This window comes from Rhinopithecus roxellana, chromosome 4 (genome assembly GCF_007565055.1).
Source record: "Rhinopithecus roxellana isolate Shanxi Qingling chromosome 4, ASM756505v1, whole genome shotgun sequence".
NCBI lineage: Eukaryota > Metazoa > Chordata > Mammalia > Primates > Cercopithecidae > Rhinopithecus > Rhinopithecus roxellana.
Window position 1 is genome coordinate 116428361 of NC_044552.1, and position 17779 is coordinate 116446139.

Consider the following 17779-nt stretch of genomic DNA (forward strand, 5'->3'; position numbering starts at 1 on the left):
ATAACAAAAACACTGGGAAACGTAAAGAATCAAAAGAGCCAAAAGTGCTGTGCATATCACTGAATGCAATGTGTGGATTTTGTTTGTATCCTAATTTGGACAAATCAACTGTTAAAAACACATTTTGGGGACAATCCAAAATTTGAACACCTCTTGATGCTCTGTTCTTTCATGGAATTTTATTTAGGGGATCATGTTTATGTAGTTTTTGTGATGAAGATGAGTCAGACTTTTGGTGAACCAACTAACTGGGATTTGCAGCTTACCATTTTATTTACTAAGAGACTAATAATTATTTTCTACCTTTTTTCCCCCCTTTTAGAATAGTTCCTTCAGTATTTCTTGGCTTCCTTTTAAAGGCCTTGCTAATACCATGAAGTCACCCTTGTCAATGCTTGAAATGGTGAAGACTTGCTGTTGCGATAAGCAAGATCAGGATCTGTATAAATCCAGCAGTAGTTATACGATTTTTCTTTGCATTCTGGCAAAAGTTGTTAAGAAAGCAATGAAGAGCAATGGCCTTCATCCTTGGAAACAAGTCAAAGGAAGGTATATGCAGTATCTTTTGTCATGAATGTGCACTGATATCTTTGGATAAGTGTTACTCCTTGTATTTTGTTAAGTTTACTTGGGGCTAGAGTCTTAATTAGTTATAATGTTACTAGGTAATCCATTATATGCATTTGATTAACAAACATCTTCAGCTTGCACATTGGTAGGTGATAGTTTCAACATATAAAACTTTTGTGTTCTTTGAGCCCAGCAGTTCACAAGCACTGGTTTTTTTTGTTTGTTGTGTTTTTTTAATGAGAACTGACCAGAGTATAGTAGAACCAGATAACTAATGTTCTCATTTGGGAACTATGCTGTTTTCATTTCTGATAGAATAAACTTTGGTCACATTAGTCCATTGTTTTATTTCTCTCTCTTTTGAGAGTTTTGCTTGTTTAATGAGTACACTTTTAAATTGTGTTTCTTTTTTCTACTGCCTTTGCCTGTATTAGCCCTTTTCTTAGCCTTCTTTGTGCAGTACATCACCATCTATGACTTGCTCAGATTATTTGTTGAGACCTCTCAGGAAAGAGAATACTAGGTAGGGACTTCTCAAGAATCACTTAATGAAATTCCTGTTTGAGTCCCATAGTGAGTAATTCTTATAAGCACATGGTGATATGGTTTGGATTTTTTATTTATTATATACTGTTTTAAATGGCAACTGCTTTATTAAATCTTCAAGAATCACATGGCTCAAACAGTTTTTTTCTTTTGTTCTATTTGACAGTTTGTTTTTGAATCTTAAGGAATTTTATGGAAGACATAATACTCAGAACTTTATGGCTGAAAGAAGTCATTGGAATTTATTCAATAACAAGTCTGTTTATTAGACACATACTATATGTCAAACACTATAGTGGAGATAGTAGTAGATGATACAAAGATAATTAAACAGATCTTTACTTTTAAGAGTTTGTCAGCTTTCAAGTAGTTACTTATAAACATTTAACTCTCATGAGCATTACTCATTTCTGTCCTGAATAAACCAGTTATAGAAGTTGCAAAACTTAAGGCCAGGTGTGGTAGCTCACACCTGTAATCCCAGCATTTTGGGAGGCTGAGGCGGGCGTTATTACTTGAGATCAGGAGTTTGAGACCAGTTTGACCAACGTGGTGAAACTCTGTCTCTACTAAAAAAAAAAAAAAATAGCCAAGCGCGGTGGTGCGTGCCTGCAATCCCAGCTACTCAGGAGGCTGGGGCAGGAGAATCACTTAAAACTGGGAGGCAGAGACTGCAGTGAGCCAAAATTGTGCCACTGTACTCGAGCCTGGGCAACAGAGTGAGACTCCATCTCAGAAAAAAACAAAACGAAACAAAAAAACAGCTTAATTTGTAAGTAGGAATTCAGATGAATTGTTTTCAATTCTAATCCCTTAATTGATGAGAGAAAATTATGTCAACCATTAACTATATTACTATCTAGTATATTAACTATTGTGTCAACTATTGTATTAAATAGTATTGATGAGAGATTTTTAAATGCCTAGTTCTTTGCAGGTGGCTAAAAATAATTTTTCTAACACCTTGCATTGTCTTAAGGTATAGGTAAAATAAGAGTGAGTCTTTGTGAGGCGTGCAGGGAGAGAGTTTAAGGATAATTGTTATGTAAAATTGTCCTGTTAAGATTTCTGTAAAAGCATATCACATTGTACTTAAAATATTATATATTATTTCTTATTTACTAATAAAAATAAGAAAAGAAGGGTGATGGGGGACTTGAATAAAAGGAAAAGCCATATACTATATGAAAACATTTCTAGTGGCTTTGGGGAAAACCATTGAATCCTTTGATTCACTTACAGGTGATTTGCCTCATCATTGGGAAATTTCAAGGTAGGGCCATTATGTGAGTTTACTTTCTAAGTAAACAAAGTGACAAGGCAGCATCAAAATGAAGAATTAGCTTAAAATTTAATGAGATTGTCATGAACATTGAAGCACATTTTAAGAGATACAAGTTTTCGTGAATGCAACAATTTTATTAAAGCATTTTTAATGTTTTACAGGATATATTCAAAATTCCATCAAAAAAGAATGGAAGAACTAACTGAAGTTGGTCTACAGAACTTTTTTAGCCTTTTTCTACTGTTAGCAGCTGTTGCAGAGGTAGAAGATGTTGCAAGTCATGTTTTAGACCTCCTGAATTTCCTCAAGCCTGCTTTTATAACATCTCAGAGAGCCCTCATTTGGAAGGGTCACATGGCCTTCCTCTTGATGTATGCCCAGAAAAATGTGGACATCGGTGTTTTGGCTGAGAAGTTTTCATGTGCTTTCCGGGAGAAAGCAAAGGAATTCTTGGTGTCTAAGAATGAGGAAATGATACAGAGACAGACTCTCTGGACACTTCTTTCCATATACATTGATGGTGTTCAAGAAGTGTTTGAGACCAGCTATTGCTTGTATCCTTCCCATGAGAAACTGCTTAATGATGGATTTAGTATGCTTCTGCGAGCATGCCGAGAATCTGAACTTAGGACAGTATTGAGCTTTCTACAAGCTGTTCTGGCCAGAATCAGGTATGGTTTTCAGTCATATGCTAATTTATGATTTGTTTTATATAATCACTTATGTGAATTTTATATTAAAGTTATATGTATATACACATATATACAACTACACATGAAATCCAAATGTAGAGGAAGGATTTAGTTTTCTACTACATGGGCATAAATCACTATAGGTTGAGTATATCTGTGTACTAAAATGCTTTTATATGAAATGCTTGGGACCAGAAGTGTTTTGGATTTTGGATTTGTTTAGATTTTGGAATATTTGTATATGCATAATGAGATATGAGATATTTTGAGGAGGGGACCCAAGTGTAAACATAAAATTCAGTTATGTTTCATATATACCTTATACACATAGGCTGAAGGTAATTTTATGCAACATTTTGTATAATTTTGTGCATGAAACAGTTTTGACTGCAACCCATCCCATGAGGCCAGATACAATTTTCCACTTGTTGTGTCATGTTGGCACTCAAAAAGTTTTGAATTTTGGAGCATTTTGGATTTTGGATTTTCAAATTAGTGATGCTCAACCTGTAGTTTTCAAGCTGTTTTACAAACAATAGCTTTTCAAAAGAAAGCTTATATGCAAACACAAGATGCAGAACTAAACTCAAGAGCAGCTCTGGTGCAGTCTGAGAGCCATGCTTTCCCTTAGCCCTTCCTTCCCCTGCTACCTCTCAGGAAAGTGTATTATTACCCAGAGATACGTTACAGATATTCTGAGCAAGATCATGAGCTCATGTCTGAGGTGGCTTTTACTGAAGCATTTGTAATTTTGTGCCCATAAGGAATCTTTGGCCACACTACACCATTTTTAAAAAGTGACTTTCTTTAAATTTTGCAGCAAAGTCATAGCCTTAGCTGCGTCAAATTCTTCGAAATAGACCAGTTTGCTCTGAAATTAACACAGAGAATTCTATTAATAACACCAATCACCTATACAAAACTTAAACTATTTTCAGATCCACTGAAATTATGCAGATATGTTAAATACACTCAGACACAAACTTGATGTGGATAAGAACGTTGGTTATGATATTTATTGCCATTAGGCCCTTTTCACATAGCAGTTTTACCTTTGAAGTACATGTTCTTAAGAAGTTAAATACTACCACTCAGTATAGTTACTCACTGTCACAGAAAATGATTGTATTTGAAATCATGTCCAAAGATAACAAACAGACTGCTTCCCTCCTCCTAATAATCACGTTACAAATGTTGCATCTGTTTTTCAGAGGTACTAAGCTTGGCAAGATTTCCAAATTTTGGAAATTTATTCATTATCAAATTTATTTCTATTACTACCTTAATTTTCTTTATTCTACGCTGTGTTTTCATGGCAGGTTTTATACTTCTTCCAAATGATAACTTTGTTTTATTTCTTCAGTTTTTAAATAAATGTTAAGTGATTCCCCGTGTTTCTTGGGAAAATTAGAAATTTTTACATTTCTAATGTCAGTTTTGGTTTGTCTCTGTATATTTGTCTGAATATACAAAACAAGAAGGAAGAGGAGGGTGTTGGTCTAAGCCATCCTGGTGATGGAGAACTATAGTCCCCAAAAGACTTCAGAGCATAGGAATAAGAAAGGAAGAAAGATTATGGATATCTTGAGAAGAGGCAGTCGTGGGAAAAAAGTGGCAGAATCCATATATCTTTCTGCCTTTTCTGTTGAAGATAGATAAGTCCTTTTTAATTCTTTTTAACAGTTATATTGCTTCTTACATAGTTCTTTTTTTTTTCCTCAAAGGTTCATATCCTACAAGTATTTTAAATTTAATGTGTTAATGAAAAATTTCTGGCAATCTTTTTGGTTTTTGTTAAAATTATCTTAATATTGTTTTTGTAACGTATTTTCATGGTAGGAATGGGGGAGAAAAGAGATATAAAGTGACAACTAAATCTCCTCAGCTTCACTTCTTCATTCTCTAGTTCAGTAGTTCCCAACTGGGAGTAAGTTTTTCCCCCAGGGAACATTTGGATGCCTGGAGACATTTTTAGTTGTCAAAACTAGGGGAACAGCACTGATGAGGTCAGAAATGCTGCTAAAGACTCTACAGTGCTCAGAACAGCTCCTACAACAAAGAATTATCTGAACCATCTTCAGCAGTGCTAAGGTTGAGATACATTGCTCTGGTTCTAATCCACAGAAATAAAATGGTTTTTATAGAACCTTCCAGAAATCTCCCTCCTACCTACATACATATACACACACTATATATTTATATATACATATATGTATATAGAATATATACATATGTCTAGAATATATACATATGTCTAGAATATATACATATGTGTATAGAGAATATATACATATATGTGTATAGAGAATATATACATATATATTTTGAGACAGAGTCTCGCTCTACGCACCCAGGGTGGAGTGCAGTGGCACCATCTCGGCCCACTGTAACCTCCGCCTCCCGGGCTCAAGCAGTTCTGCCTCAGCATTCCGAGTAGCTGGGATTACAGGGACGCACTACCACACCCAGCTATTTTTTATGTTTTAGTAGAAACAGAGTTTCACCCTGTTGACCAGACTGGTCTTGAATTCCTGACCTCAGGTGATCCACCCGCCTTGGCCTCCCAAAGTGCTGGGATTATAGGCATGAGCCACTGCGCGCAACCGTATATTTAAAACACGAAACAGATGATCTTTGTTTTGTAACTTCCTTGTATTATTTAATATTTCCTGAACAACTTTTCATGTTAAAACATGAAAACCTACCTAATTCTGTTAAATGACTACTTACTGTTTCATTATATAGATGTGCCAAACTTTATCCAGTTGCTAATAATGGAAATGTGTATTGTTTACCAATTTATGTTTATTTAACATCTTTGTACATGTATTTCTGTGTACTTGTGGAAGTATACCTGTAGATTAATTCTTAAGAATGAATTGGTGTATGCACATTTTAAATGTGAATAGATGTTACCAAATATCATACCAAAAAAACCCATTGTACCAGTTTTTTTGTTTTTTGTGTTTTTGAGAACGAGTCTCGCTCTGTCGCACAGGCTGGAGTGCAGTGGCACCATCTCCGCTCACTGCAAACTCCGCCTCCTGAGTTCATGCCGTTCTCCTGCCTCAGCCTCCGGAGTAGCTGGGACTACAGGCTCCTGCCACTGCGGCTGGCTAATTTTTTTAAAATATATTTTTAGTAGAGATGGGGTTTCACCGTGTTGGCCAGAATGGTCTCGATCTCCTGACCCCGCGATCCGCCCGCCTTGGCCTCCTGAGGTGCTGGGATAACAGATATGAGCCACCGCGCCCGGCCGATTGTACCAATTTTTACTCTCATTGATAAATGTATGAAAAAGCTTCCATTCTCATTTTTAGATCATTGTATGGAGTGTATTTAGAAAAGCATTCTAAAATAAGAAATAAGGCTGGGCGCGGTGGCTTAACGCCTGTAATCCCAGCACTTTGGGAGGCCGAGGTGGATGGATCACGAGGTCAGGAGATCGAGATCATCCTGGCTAACGGTAAAACCCTGTCTCTACTAAAAATACAAAAAATTAATCAGGCATGGTGGCGGGTGTCTATAGTCCCAGCTACTTGGGAGGCTGAGGCAGGAGAATGGCGTGAACCTGGGAGGCGGAGCTTGCAGCGAGCCGAGATTGCGCCCCTGCACTCCAGCCTGGGCGATAGAAAGAGCGAGACTCCGTCTCAACAAAAAAAAAAAAAAAAAAAAGATAGTTCGAGACCAGCCTGGCCAACATGGTGAAATCCCATCACTACTAAAAATACAGAAGTTATGGGCATGGTGGCGTGTGCCTGTAATCCCAGATACTCAGGAGGCTGAGGCAGGAGAATTGCTTGAACCCGGGAGGGGGTAGTTGCAGCGAGCCGAGATCGCGCCACTGCAGGACTCCGTCTCAAAAAGAAAAAAAAAAGGTAAGAAATGAAACACAGAATTTGTTAATGTCAGTTGAAGCTTCGTAGTAGGCGAATTAGACTTAATTTGAAGGCTGGATAGGCGTTCAAAATAAAAATACAAAGAAAGCAAAAAAGAGAGAAACTCTTTTCTCTATTTCACATTCATTCACCAACTTCATCTTATCTTGAATCTCCTAACGAACTTTTCTTGGTACGTAATTCTTTAAAAGTAGTAACTAGAAACACAAGAATAATTCTTATATTCTTGAAAGATTTAATGCTTATAAATACTGTCTTCTTTATTCTTTACTAATCCTACCATCCCTATTTATAGGTGAAAAAAATGGAAGCATGGAGACTTTTTTGTGGCTTATCTAAAATAACACATGTAAATTTCAGAACTGGCACTCAGACTCTTAACCCACTGTGCCACAGCTGCCTTCTTAACACTAACTTTTTAATTAACTCATTTAATTTTCTTTTCTTTTTATTTTTGCAGGTTTAGAGGTCACAAGGGCAGTTTTGTTAAATGCATGTATTGTGTAGTGGTAAAATTTGGGCTTTTAGTGTCACTATCACCTGAATAGCTTATACTGTCTTTATAAGTTTACAGGTAACTAAATCAAAACTAACCATACCACTACATTTAAAAAAAGAAAAAAAAAAAGAAAGACTAGCGATAATTGAATGAATGAAATCTGCAAACTTATTTGCAAACTTGAAATTATTACCACTATTTGTATAATTCTGAGTGCTTTTGCATTTTGTTTTTGCTACAAAAATTAGGTTAGTTGTTTATTGGGGCCTTTTGATTACTTTGTTTTTATTATTTTGCAAGGTTTTTTTTTTTAAATCAGTTGGAAAAAATGAGAGGTGTGGAGACAAGTATATCACATTTTATTTGTAATAGTTTGTCTTTGATTTTTTAGCACTATTCCAACCTTCTAAATTTCACTTCTTGCGATAAAGACAAATTTTTGCTCCTTAAATTCAATTTAGTAGAAATCCTTTAGCATTAAGGCCAAAGTTATTTCAGGAGTGTTGGAAAAATATTTCTTGCAAATATATTGTAAGTTATGATGTATCTGTGTTAGTCTGTCGGACACTATTCAGGAGTACAGAGGTAGAAATCAAAAAAGGATGATGAAGACTGACAATTATATAAAATGACAGTAAGTTTACATTGATAGGAAGAGTTTCTTTTAACTGCACCTGGATTCAATTTGTAGTTTGCTGTCCTCTGGAGTGCTAATAGGTGATGGGGTTGTGCTGTTGGCCTTCAGGATTAGTCTATGCAAAAAGGATTAGATGTTTATGTTGATAACATTTGATTCCTTGCACAAATGTCTGTTTTGGTTTTGTCGTGTGCTTTCGAGTATGATTGAAAACAATTACCGTAAAAAACCCATCAAATCAAGTTCAGCTTATATTGCCCAAATCAGCAGTTTTAACAGATAGAAGTATAAGGTCAATGTATGAATAAAAATAGTACAGCAATATGCAAGTCTTTGTTAATGCTGTTGTATTTTAGGTACTAACATACTCTAGTAATTTGCAAACATTACTGTGTGTAATAAAAGGAACTGTGACTTGGATAGGTTCATTTTATCCCATCAATTTTTAGCATTTCCCAGGCAAATATTATCAAGGCCGTCCAGCTTTTAGTTTGGGATTTATTGGAGTTGGGCCCAAGAGATCATTCAGGATTATTTACCTTAAAAGTAAAGAAAGAAAGGAGGAAGAGTAAGAGAGGAAACAAGAAAAAGTTATTTAGGTATTCAATTATGGAGATGTATTCCTAATTTCTTAACCCCAAATCTGGAACTTCATTGAAGATTTTTTGATAGTAGTTTTTTTAGATGTGCCATATACTGTTAATACTGTTAGGTCAAAAATATTTTGGATAGTTGCTAAAAATTAAAGCATAAGCTCCCCTCCCCCACTTTAGTTAAGAGCAGAGCTAAATTATTTGAATTTGGGTTTGGGTAAGGAAGATGGATTATATAGATTGATGATATTTATTCCTGGCTGCATCTCTGACAAGGGAAAGAATTAAATACTTTACCTTAGCCATCTCTTCTGTTTTCAAATTCAGGTGTTAATAGGTACCAGTCCTTGCATAAATGTGTGTGCAAAGTGTGTGTAAAGTGTGTCTGTGTGTTGAACTGGGTAATAGTTTTATAACTGTATGACAGAAATTATAGGTAGGAAGGAGCTAAGATCACTGATTAAAGAGAAAAGCAGTTCCCTCTAGGCTGTTAAGAAATAATAACTTCATATGCTTCTTTCTGCTAACTGGAGCTGATGGCTCACCAGAGCATTCTTTATTGCTGATTAAGTAGCATTATGAAAATACTGACTTGGTTATGTTAACTAAATGCCTATGTTTAAAACTTCGAATGTCAAATAGTTTTAGCAGTCATCTTTAACATTTCACATTACCTCTCTAGAATCATATTTTTAGTTCTCACTTGCTGTTATTTGAGGTTAATATAAAAATGGCAGTCTTTCATTTGTGGAGTTAGGTGTAGCCAAAAGCTTTCCTTTAATTATATCCATTCATGCTGCTATAGTTAAGGGTCTGTCAGCACTTCCATTATAAACCTCCATTTTCAGGGTTTTATAACACAGCTATGAAAATTAGCTCTGGGCAAAATCTTGACATACAAGGCCTCATGAGATTCTCCCTCCTCCCCATCCCCCTTTTTCATTTTTACTGAAGTAAGGGTGAGTGATTTCAAAATGCCTTTTGGCATCTGCAAATATCATTTGGAGTTTAAAAAGAAACAATAAATTTTCAGGATTTGTACCTGTTTGTTCTCCCACTTAAGGGAGGTTGTGGACTTACGAATTTAAGCCAAATGGATATTGATCAACTGACATCCTATTTTGTATTAAACAAGAGACTAGTTTCAAAGATGTCTAAAGGCAATTGAGAACTTGCCTAAAATGCTAAATACTGAGACTAAGAAATAGTTCAAAAGCGATAATTACCTTTTTGAGATGCTATGTGCTGAACTTCAACTTCTTCAAAGATTAAGGTTATTTTCCCTGGCTTCAAAATACGTTTTGAAAATATATATTTTTTTTAATTCCTTTTTTTCTGTCCCTATAAGGCTAGAAGATCGTCTGCTTGTTATATAACTATTTTGACATTTGAAGTGTGTGTGTATGAGCATGTAGAGAAAAACTGTTTATTATTCTCTTCAAATATTTTTATGCTTAGTAGTTTTATTGGTATGGTATTATTTATTTTCCACAAAGATTTTTGGTTTTTGTTTGCTTCTGTGAGAGAACTGGGGATTGCCTAGGCAAAAAAGGAGGTATAAGAGGAACTATTCACTTGAGGGCCTGCTGTGTGCCAAATAATTTACATAGTATTTCAGAAAAAATAGAAATGATACTCTTGACAGCATGCAAGCTTTTTCTTCCTTTTGTTATTGGGTGTTCTATTAGTATGAATGGGTTACAGCTTTTAATTATTGACAGTTTACAACAAACAAATTTGAAACTGGATAGGATTTTTAATCAAATGAGTTATTTCTGTAGTTTGCTCAAAATGTCTGCTGTTTCATTATATATAATTTGATGGAAGTTTTGGGGCAGTGTTCTAATAATTTTTGGGAAATACATGAGTATGCCCCCATGGTAATAAATAAAATCTGTTACCAGTTTTTATTTGAAAAACCAAGTAGAGATAGTGTCGCTTACTAGGAGTGATCCGTTGCCATTTTTCGTTCCTTCAGAGAAAGCATGGTTATCTCTAAAGGAGTACAGTATAAATCTTAGTATTTCAGGAATGTATAAAATATAAAATATATAAAGAAAAACTTTTCCTAATTATTTTATATGTCTTTCAACTGAGTTTTTAGATATATACTATAAATTAGTATTTTCACTTTATTTACTCTTTACCAGGCTTGAATTTTGCATAATGTATTTCTATTACATATTTTAAAATCCCATGCAGTAATGTAAACTACTCAGTATATTAGCTTTGCTGAGTTCCACTTTTTTGTCTTTTGCTGAAACATAGATTATCTCCTTAGTTTTTCACTCATAGGAATTAGTATTTGGATCACTTTTTCAGTCCCCATCTAAATCTGGTACATAGATATATGAGTTTTCCTTAAATAAGTGTAAAGTGATTCATTTAAAATAATGTGAAGAAAAACTTATATGCCAAAATCTTAACTTATTTGTAAAATGAGGATAATACCACCTACCTCACTGGATTATTTCGGGAATTATATGCAATAATGAATATAAGGCAGTTGGCAAATTACCTGGCATATTAGTAAGTGTTCAATGAATGTTAGATAGTACTATCATTATCATAAGTACTGTTTTCAAAAGAACTTATAATCATTTCTTTGTAACGATTTGTGCCTGGCAACATGAATGGATATGTGTGTGTGTGTGTCAGGGGTCTTATCTTGGATGTTTTTTTTACCCATTCCTAATGTAATACCTCTAGCATAGTGACCATTGAGCAGTTTTGTTATTGTTGTTGTTGTTTTGGTGTGTGATGAATCGTTTTCTTTAAAAACAAAGAATTGTAGGAAACAACATTGCCTCACTGCAGTGGACCCACTGGAAATTGTAATGCTGTGTTACTGAGTGCTGCTGTAGAAAAAAGTAATTTTTAAAGGTACAAATGTGACATATATGTATACCCTTTCTTTTTATATCCAGCTGATTCTTTTGGTAAGGTGGGGAGCATGTGTCATCTTTGGTGATTTCCTTTTATCTTCTTTCTTTTATTCTCACAGATGTCATTACCTCTGTTTTTAAAACATTAATACTACTTGCCTAATCACCCTGCCTCCAATGCCTTCCTTCCTCAGATTATCGTTTTTAATGACTTTATTGACATACAATTCCGATATCATAGAGTTCGCTAGCTTTATTCAGTTATAATTCACACACCATACAATGCATTGGTTTTTAGTGTCTTCAGAGTTGTTTTGCAACCAGAACCACAATTTTAGAACATTTCATTACAATGAAAAGAAACCTTTAGTGACACCGTAATAGACACAGTAGAAAATTTCACATTTCTTATCATGGTCTTCAAAGCCATCCACAGTCTTATTTTACCTTCATCTGCAACTTTTTCTTGTGATTCTCCTTTAGTCAGATGGAGCTACTAGTTCTCAAGAAATCCCCAAGTCTTTCTACCTTTATTTATATCTTCTTGTCCAACGAAGTCGAGGGTCAAAGTTTACAAGTTTGACCTCTTGCAAAACCAGTTGAGGTTTCAGGGCAGAGCATGACCAAGATAGCAGAGCTGAAACTGAGGACTGAATAACCATTTCGTGTGAGAGTCACTGCTTAGAAAAAGGTTAAGTTGGAGGAATGAAAGTAATTGTCAAAATCAAGAGTCAGAAGTGGTCAGTGTTGGTCGTAGTAGATATAGGGGTGAGATGGCAGAGTATAGAAAAAGAAAAAAAAACTATATAGAGGTATTTGAGGAGAATGGAAAGTGTTTTCAGAAGTTAGTAGTATGTCGATGAGAGGTAGAGATGGAATTAAAGAGCATCATATATGGGAGGAGCCAGTATTCCAGGCAGGAGACTTATGCACACAACAAGTTGTGCTTTTTGCCTTTGCTTCTTAAGGAACCTCTAGTAGTACCTGATAGTTGCTGCTGTCAAAGCATAGTATAAAAAGCAGGGGCTTTAAGGTCAGTAAACCTGAGTTCAAATCACCCTTTTTCATTTACCAACAGTGCAATCTTAGGAAGTTACTTAATCTTTTCTAAGTCAGCTGCATCTTGTAAAATAATATCCACCTCATAGGATTTCGACAAACATCTGCTTAGATTTCTGTTGCCCAGTAGGGTAGCACTAGCTATGTGTGACAGTTTAAGTTAATGAATATAAAATAAGAAATTCAACTATTCTGTAACACCAGCTATATATCAAGTCCTCAGTAGCTTTATCTAGTTAGTGGATAATGCAGTGGATAGCAGAAAGACTTGCCAAGGGATAGCACGGACTTTGATGCTGCACCTATCCAGAACATGAATCATAATAAGCTTTCGGTATATTCAATATGTATTGGTTTTCTTCATTTATCTTTTCTTCATTTTTATGTGAATAATATTATCCTTCATGTCAAGCTTCTCTTGAAATGTATGCTTATCCATGTGTTACCAGTTGATATGGTTTGGCTCTGTGTCCCCACCCAAATCTCATCTCAAATTGTAATCCCCATGTGTCCAGGGAGAGACCTATAATCCTCCATGTGTCAGTGGAGGGAGGTGATTGGATCGTGGGGGTGGTTCCCACATGCAGTTCTTGTAATATTGAGTGAGTTCTCACGAGATCTGATGGTTTTATAAGCATCTGGCATTTTCTCTGCTGGCAGTTCTCCCTCCTGCTTTCATGTGAAGAAGGTCCTTGCTTCCCCTTCACCTTCCACCATGATTTTGGGTTCCCTGAGGCCTCTCTGGCCATGGGGACTATGAGCCAATTAAACCTATTTTCTTTATAAATTACCCAGTCTTGGGTGTTTCTTTATAGCAGTGTGAAAACGGACTAATACACCAGTCTTGAATAATCTCTATTCCCTTTGAATTTCCTGAATAGTTACTAAATCTCTAATGTCCTTTATTGTTTTTTACCTTATGTTGTAATTATTTTCTAAAGGGGAGGCATATTCATGCAAAAAAAATTTATTTGACAAATTTAACTAGTATTTTTGAATGCCTACTATGATAGTAGGCACTTAGGATATATGAGTGAACCAGTCACATGAAGCATATGTGGTATGCACTCATGTATTTTTTATGTGAAAGACTAAGATGGTGGAGACGAAGGACAAAGAAACTTGTGTTTATTTAAACCATCACTTTTTCACCATTTCGTACTAGATAATGGTTTATGCTTCTCCTGAAATTTTATATGCTTATCCAACAATTCTTACCAATGTCCCCATGAAAGTAGACAACAGTATCCATGCAGTCAGGATATGGATTTAATGCATAATTTGAATTTCATCTCTGTGTTTATTGTCTCCTAAGTACCCGTGGGTAGAAGGGACCTCTAGAGGATGATAGGAGGTTTGTTCTTCCCAACTGAAAGGTTTTCGGTGTTATTGAAAAATTCAATGTGTTTACCTTAGTATTTTCTGGATCACTATTATTATTTTACCTTTCTAATTCAGTAGTTGTCATTGAATTTTTTCCACTGAACTATGGAAACAGGTGCAGCAAGTGGGGTCTTTTAGCCTTTACCTTCCTTTTGAGACATTTGGGAACCAGTCTCTGTCAAGGCTGGGTCTGCAGGAACACTTTGAATCTATAAGTACAGATTGTCTATACTGGGATTAGAGTGGAAGGAAGGCATTTGGAAGAGGGAACTTAGAAAATGGAATGAAGGAAATAATCAACAAAACAGTTTAAGAAAATTTCTCAGAACTGAAGACTCTCTAATGAAAGGGCCTGTTGAGTGACTCCAGCACAACTTAAGAAAATAGAATCACAGCAGGGCCCATCTGTGAGAAATTCAAAATACTAGCTACAGAGAGAAGATATCAAAGCTTCCACAAATGTTCCCCACCCTTGTTAGTCTTCTGGTGTTTTATTTGCTATGCCCCTGGTTTTGTAATCTGTAGTTATAATCTAGGTCAGAGCTGATATTTAACCCCAGTTCCTAATAATTATATAATTAACGTGGGAGGTGAATGAAGCTTTATATTAGATTTTATCTGGCTGGGTGCGGTGGCTCACACCTGTAATCCTAGCACTTTGGGAGGCTGAGGCAGGCAGATCACCTGAGGTCAGCAGTTTGAGACCAGCCTGGCCAACATGGTGAAACCCCACCTCTACTAAAAATACAAAAAGTTAGGCGGGTATAGTGGTGGACGTCTGTAATCCCAGCTACTCGGAGACTGAGGCAGGAGAATCGCTTGAACCTGGGAGGCAGAGATTGCCGTGAGCCGAGATCTCAGCCTGAGCAACAAGAGTAAAACTCCATCTCAAGAAAAAATAAATAAATAATGAATTAAAAATAAAAATATATTAGATTTTTTGCAAGATTACTCCTACTTTCAAGAAGCAGATGAATAGAGCTTTATGATTTCTTTTCTCATTTGTAGTTATTACTGAAATTTGAAGTTACCAATAACACGATTTTTCTAGGATGAAACTCAGACAAATTGTTTTCTCATTATTGCAGAGGAAAAAAGAGAAAACATAAGGGTGGAGAAATAACACTGTGAAACAGAAGCTGGAGTGAAGAACATTGGATAAAAGGATAAGGAAAAAAGAAATATAATCTGTAAAGAAAGTATTTCATTCCTTTGAAAGTGGATCAATTCAGTTGTTTAGGGAATAGAAGTGCCATGATTATTTTCTTTACCAGCCACTGGAATATTTCTCTTTAGCAAATGGCAATAAATCAAAAGATGTTGGGATGAGGCAAAAGCTACTTTTCCCAATCTTATTTGTGTCACTGTGATTCCTAGTCTGAACCCCGTGGTTCACTATAGGTGTTTAGACCACCCAGATCTTTGAAGCTTTAGCTGAAATTCAGCAATGAGTTTATAGGAAGGCATCACTACTGTGCTCTTACATGGCACCACACAGTGCTGTTTCTTAAACCAAAGACATGCTGTCATAATAAGTATATTGAAGACTGGTAAATCCCATTCGTGACAGATTTGTTAAAGTTAACTGTTCTTCAACTATGGAAAAGGTTGAAAACACCCAAAATTGTGACTTCGGTACATTGACCTAGTTTAAAGAAACTCAGTAAGATAAATTGGCATTGTGGCTTTTGGTAATAAAAGAGAAGTACTTGGGAAGCAAGTAAAATTGCATTCATCTTCAAAAAATGCACTAGAATAAGCTACCAGATTTTTTTTTTTTAAATTATGTGATATGACAGTGAGGGAAGGAAACGAATCTTAATTATCCCCATAATTAATTACTTTTGGATTAATACCTCAGAAGGCAGTATAAATTGTGGAAAAAATAGATTCATTATAGTTTTAAAATATTTCTAGCTATTCTCACCATCCTACTGTTACCCTAAAGCTATTTTCTTTAAGATGTGTTTTGTAGAAAACATCAGAGTACATGTTTTATGATATGAATTTACTGTTGCCACCATATTGTCTATAGGAAACAGTTCTTAGCTTTCTTCATCTGCCTTGTGGAAAAAGGTAACTACTGTTTCAAATTTTATTTATATTTTACAGAAACTGAGGACAAACAAGGAGTGAAAACCAGCATTTGAAACTCTTAATTTCAATTGTTTCTTCTTTACCTTACAAGATATATATTTTTCTCTCTTTAGGGTATCTCTTGTCAGATTTAAGGCTTATTTAAAATGAAAAGAAAGCTGGAGCAATTTTCTTTATTCCATTTCAGTCTCCTAAGGCCTGTTTCCCCCTGGTGAGCTCATAGCAACAGGGGGGTTTAAGGGAATTCAGCTTTCTGCAAATTAATGTCTCACATCATGAAAATTCAGGACTTTTTTTTTTTTTTATCTTGAAAAGTAATACAGTGAGTGCGAGTATTATTTCTTGCCAGCGGGTGGAAGATGAATGATTTTGTCACAGTTTTACTGCTTGATGAGCAGTGTCCTGAGGGTCAGGCTTAAGTCTGTGTCACTATGCTGCTCATTACTCTTGAGCTAAATAAGGGCTGATTGGATCTAAATTGCCTAGCACATGGGCCACAGATGAGCTCAGTGAGCAGGGGATGACCTGCTATTCAGTCTGGGAGTAACCCCGGTGTGCAAATGCAGCATTAGAACACCGTGGGAGAATGAGAGGCTACCGGCTGCTGCCAGCAAAAGAAATCGAAATGTAAAAACTCTTTGATGCTGTGATGTTAGAATTTGAAATGTAGGAAGTGACAGGTTGATGGTACTTATCAGCTTTGGCTGGATTAGAGAACAGTGTCATCTTGCTTATATAATGACAGAAGAATGAAGTCAGCAGCTAACTACTGTGCAGAGCAGAGCCGCTGCTGTTGCCACAGCCAGTCGTTGCTGCCTCCTACTGGCAGTTTTCCTGGAAACTAGTAAAATATTATGAAGAAAAAAGCCTTCTTGTTGGTTTCAAGGAATCTTGAGCTCTTTAGTGGTGAAAAGCTGCTAGTAAAACAATGCAGACATATATATATATATATATTTAAAACATGATTAATTGTGAAAAAAAATCAGAAATTGGGTAATTGATTGTTCTAGAATTTTCTAGTGAACTAAGGGTTAATCCATTTATGAAGTGAAACTCCCAGGGCAAGAAACCTTGTACACCCTTCCTGGAAAAGTATTCTTTCAGGGGGCCTCAACTGGGTTGATCTCTTAATTATGTATTTTTTTCATCATCAATAACAGGACTGTGTAAACAACTAATCTTTAAAATCCAGAAACCACAGCGTTAGCACAGTTTGAAAGGCAGCTGATAAAAATACAAAGTAAAAAATGCCCATGATTATGTGGCTTATGCTGCATAAATCTCTCTTTTAAGGAGGAAGTGGGATGGAAGAAAAATGTTTCTCCTATAAGTCAAATGATTTGAAAAAAGAAACAAAAAAAGTAAAGTCCTATGATATAAGATCTCTTTGTTTCATTTTACTCCTACAGTTGTAATTTTTTAAGAAATCAATATTAGGCTGCTTTTGTATATGTTTCTGGTGTTAAACTTAGAAAATGTAGATGGATTTTTAAAAAGTTAACTCACCATGCTGAGCGAACTACTATTGGTATTTTGTTATATTCTATACTTTTCTATTCATATACTTTTTGAAAACTAAAAATAGGATTAAATGCTGTTTACTGGGCTGCCTTTTTCACTTACTATATCAACAG

At 35.5% G+C, this 17779-nt stretch overlaps 1 protein-coding gene across 2 annotated transcripts in view; it reads left to right on the forward strand.

The window, feature by feature from the left end:
• Positions 1-17779, forward strand: part of MMS22L (MMS22 like, DNA repair protein) — a 145854-nt gene that overhangs the window by 50377 nt on the left and 77698 nt on the right. For both annotated transcript variants that reach the window (XM_030929377.1, XM_030929378.1), the window contains 2 exons: positions 323-549; positions 2563-3072. In XM_030929377.1, the coding sequence (XP_030785237.1) occupies positions 323-549; positions 2563-3072 (737 nt within the window). The remainder of the gene's footprint in view (positions 1-322; positions 550-2562; positions 3073-17779) is intronic.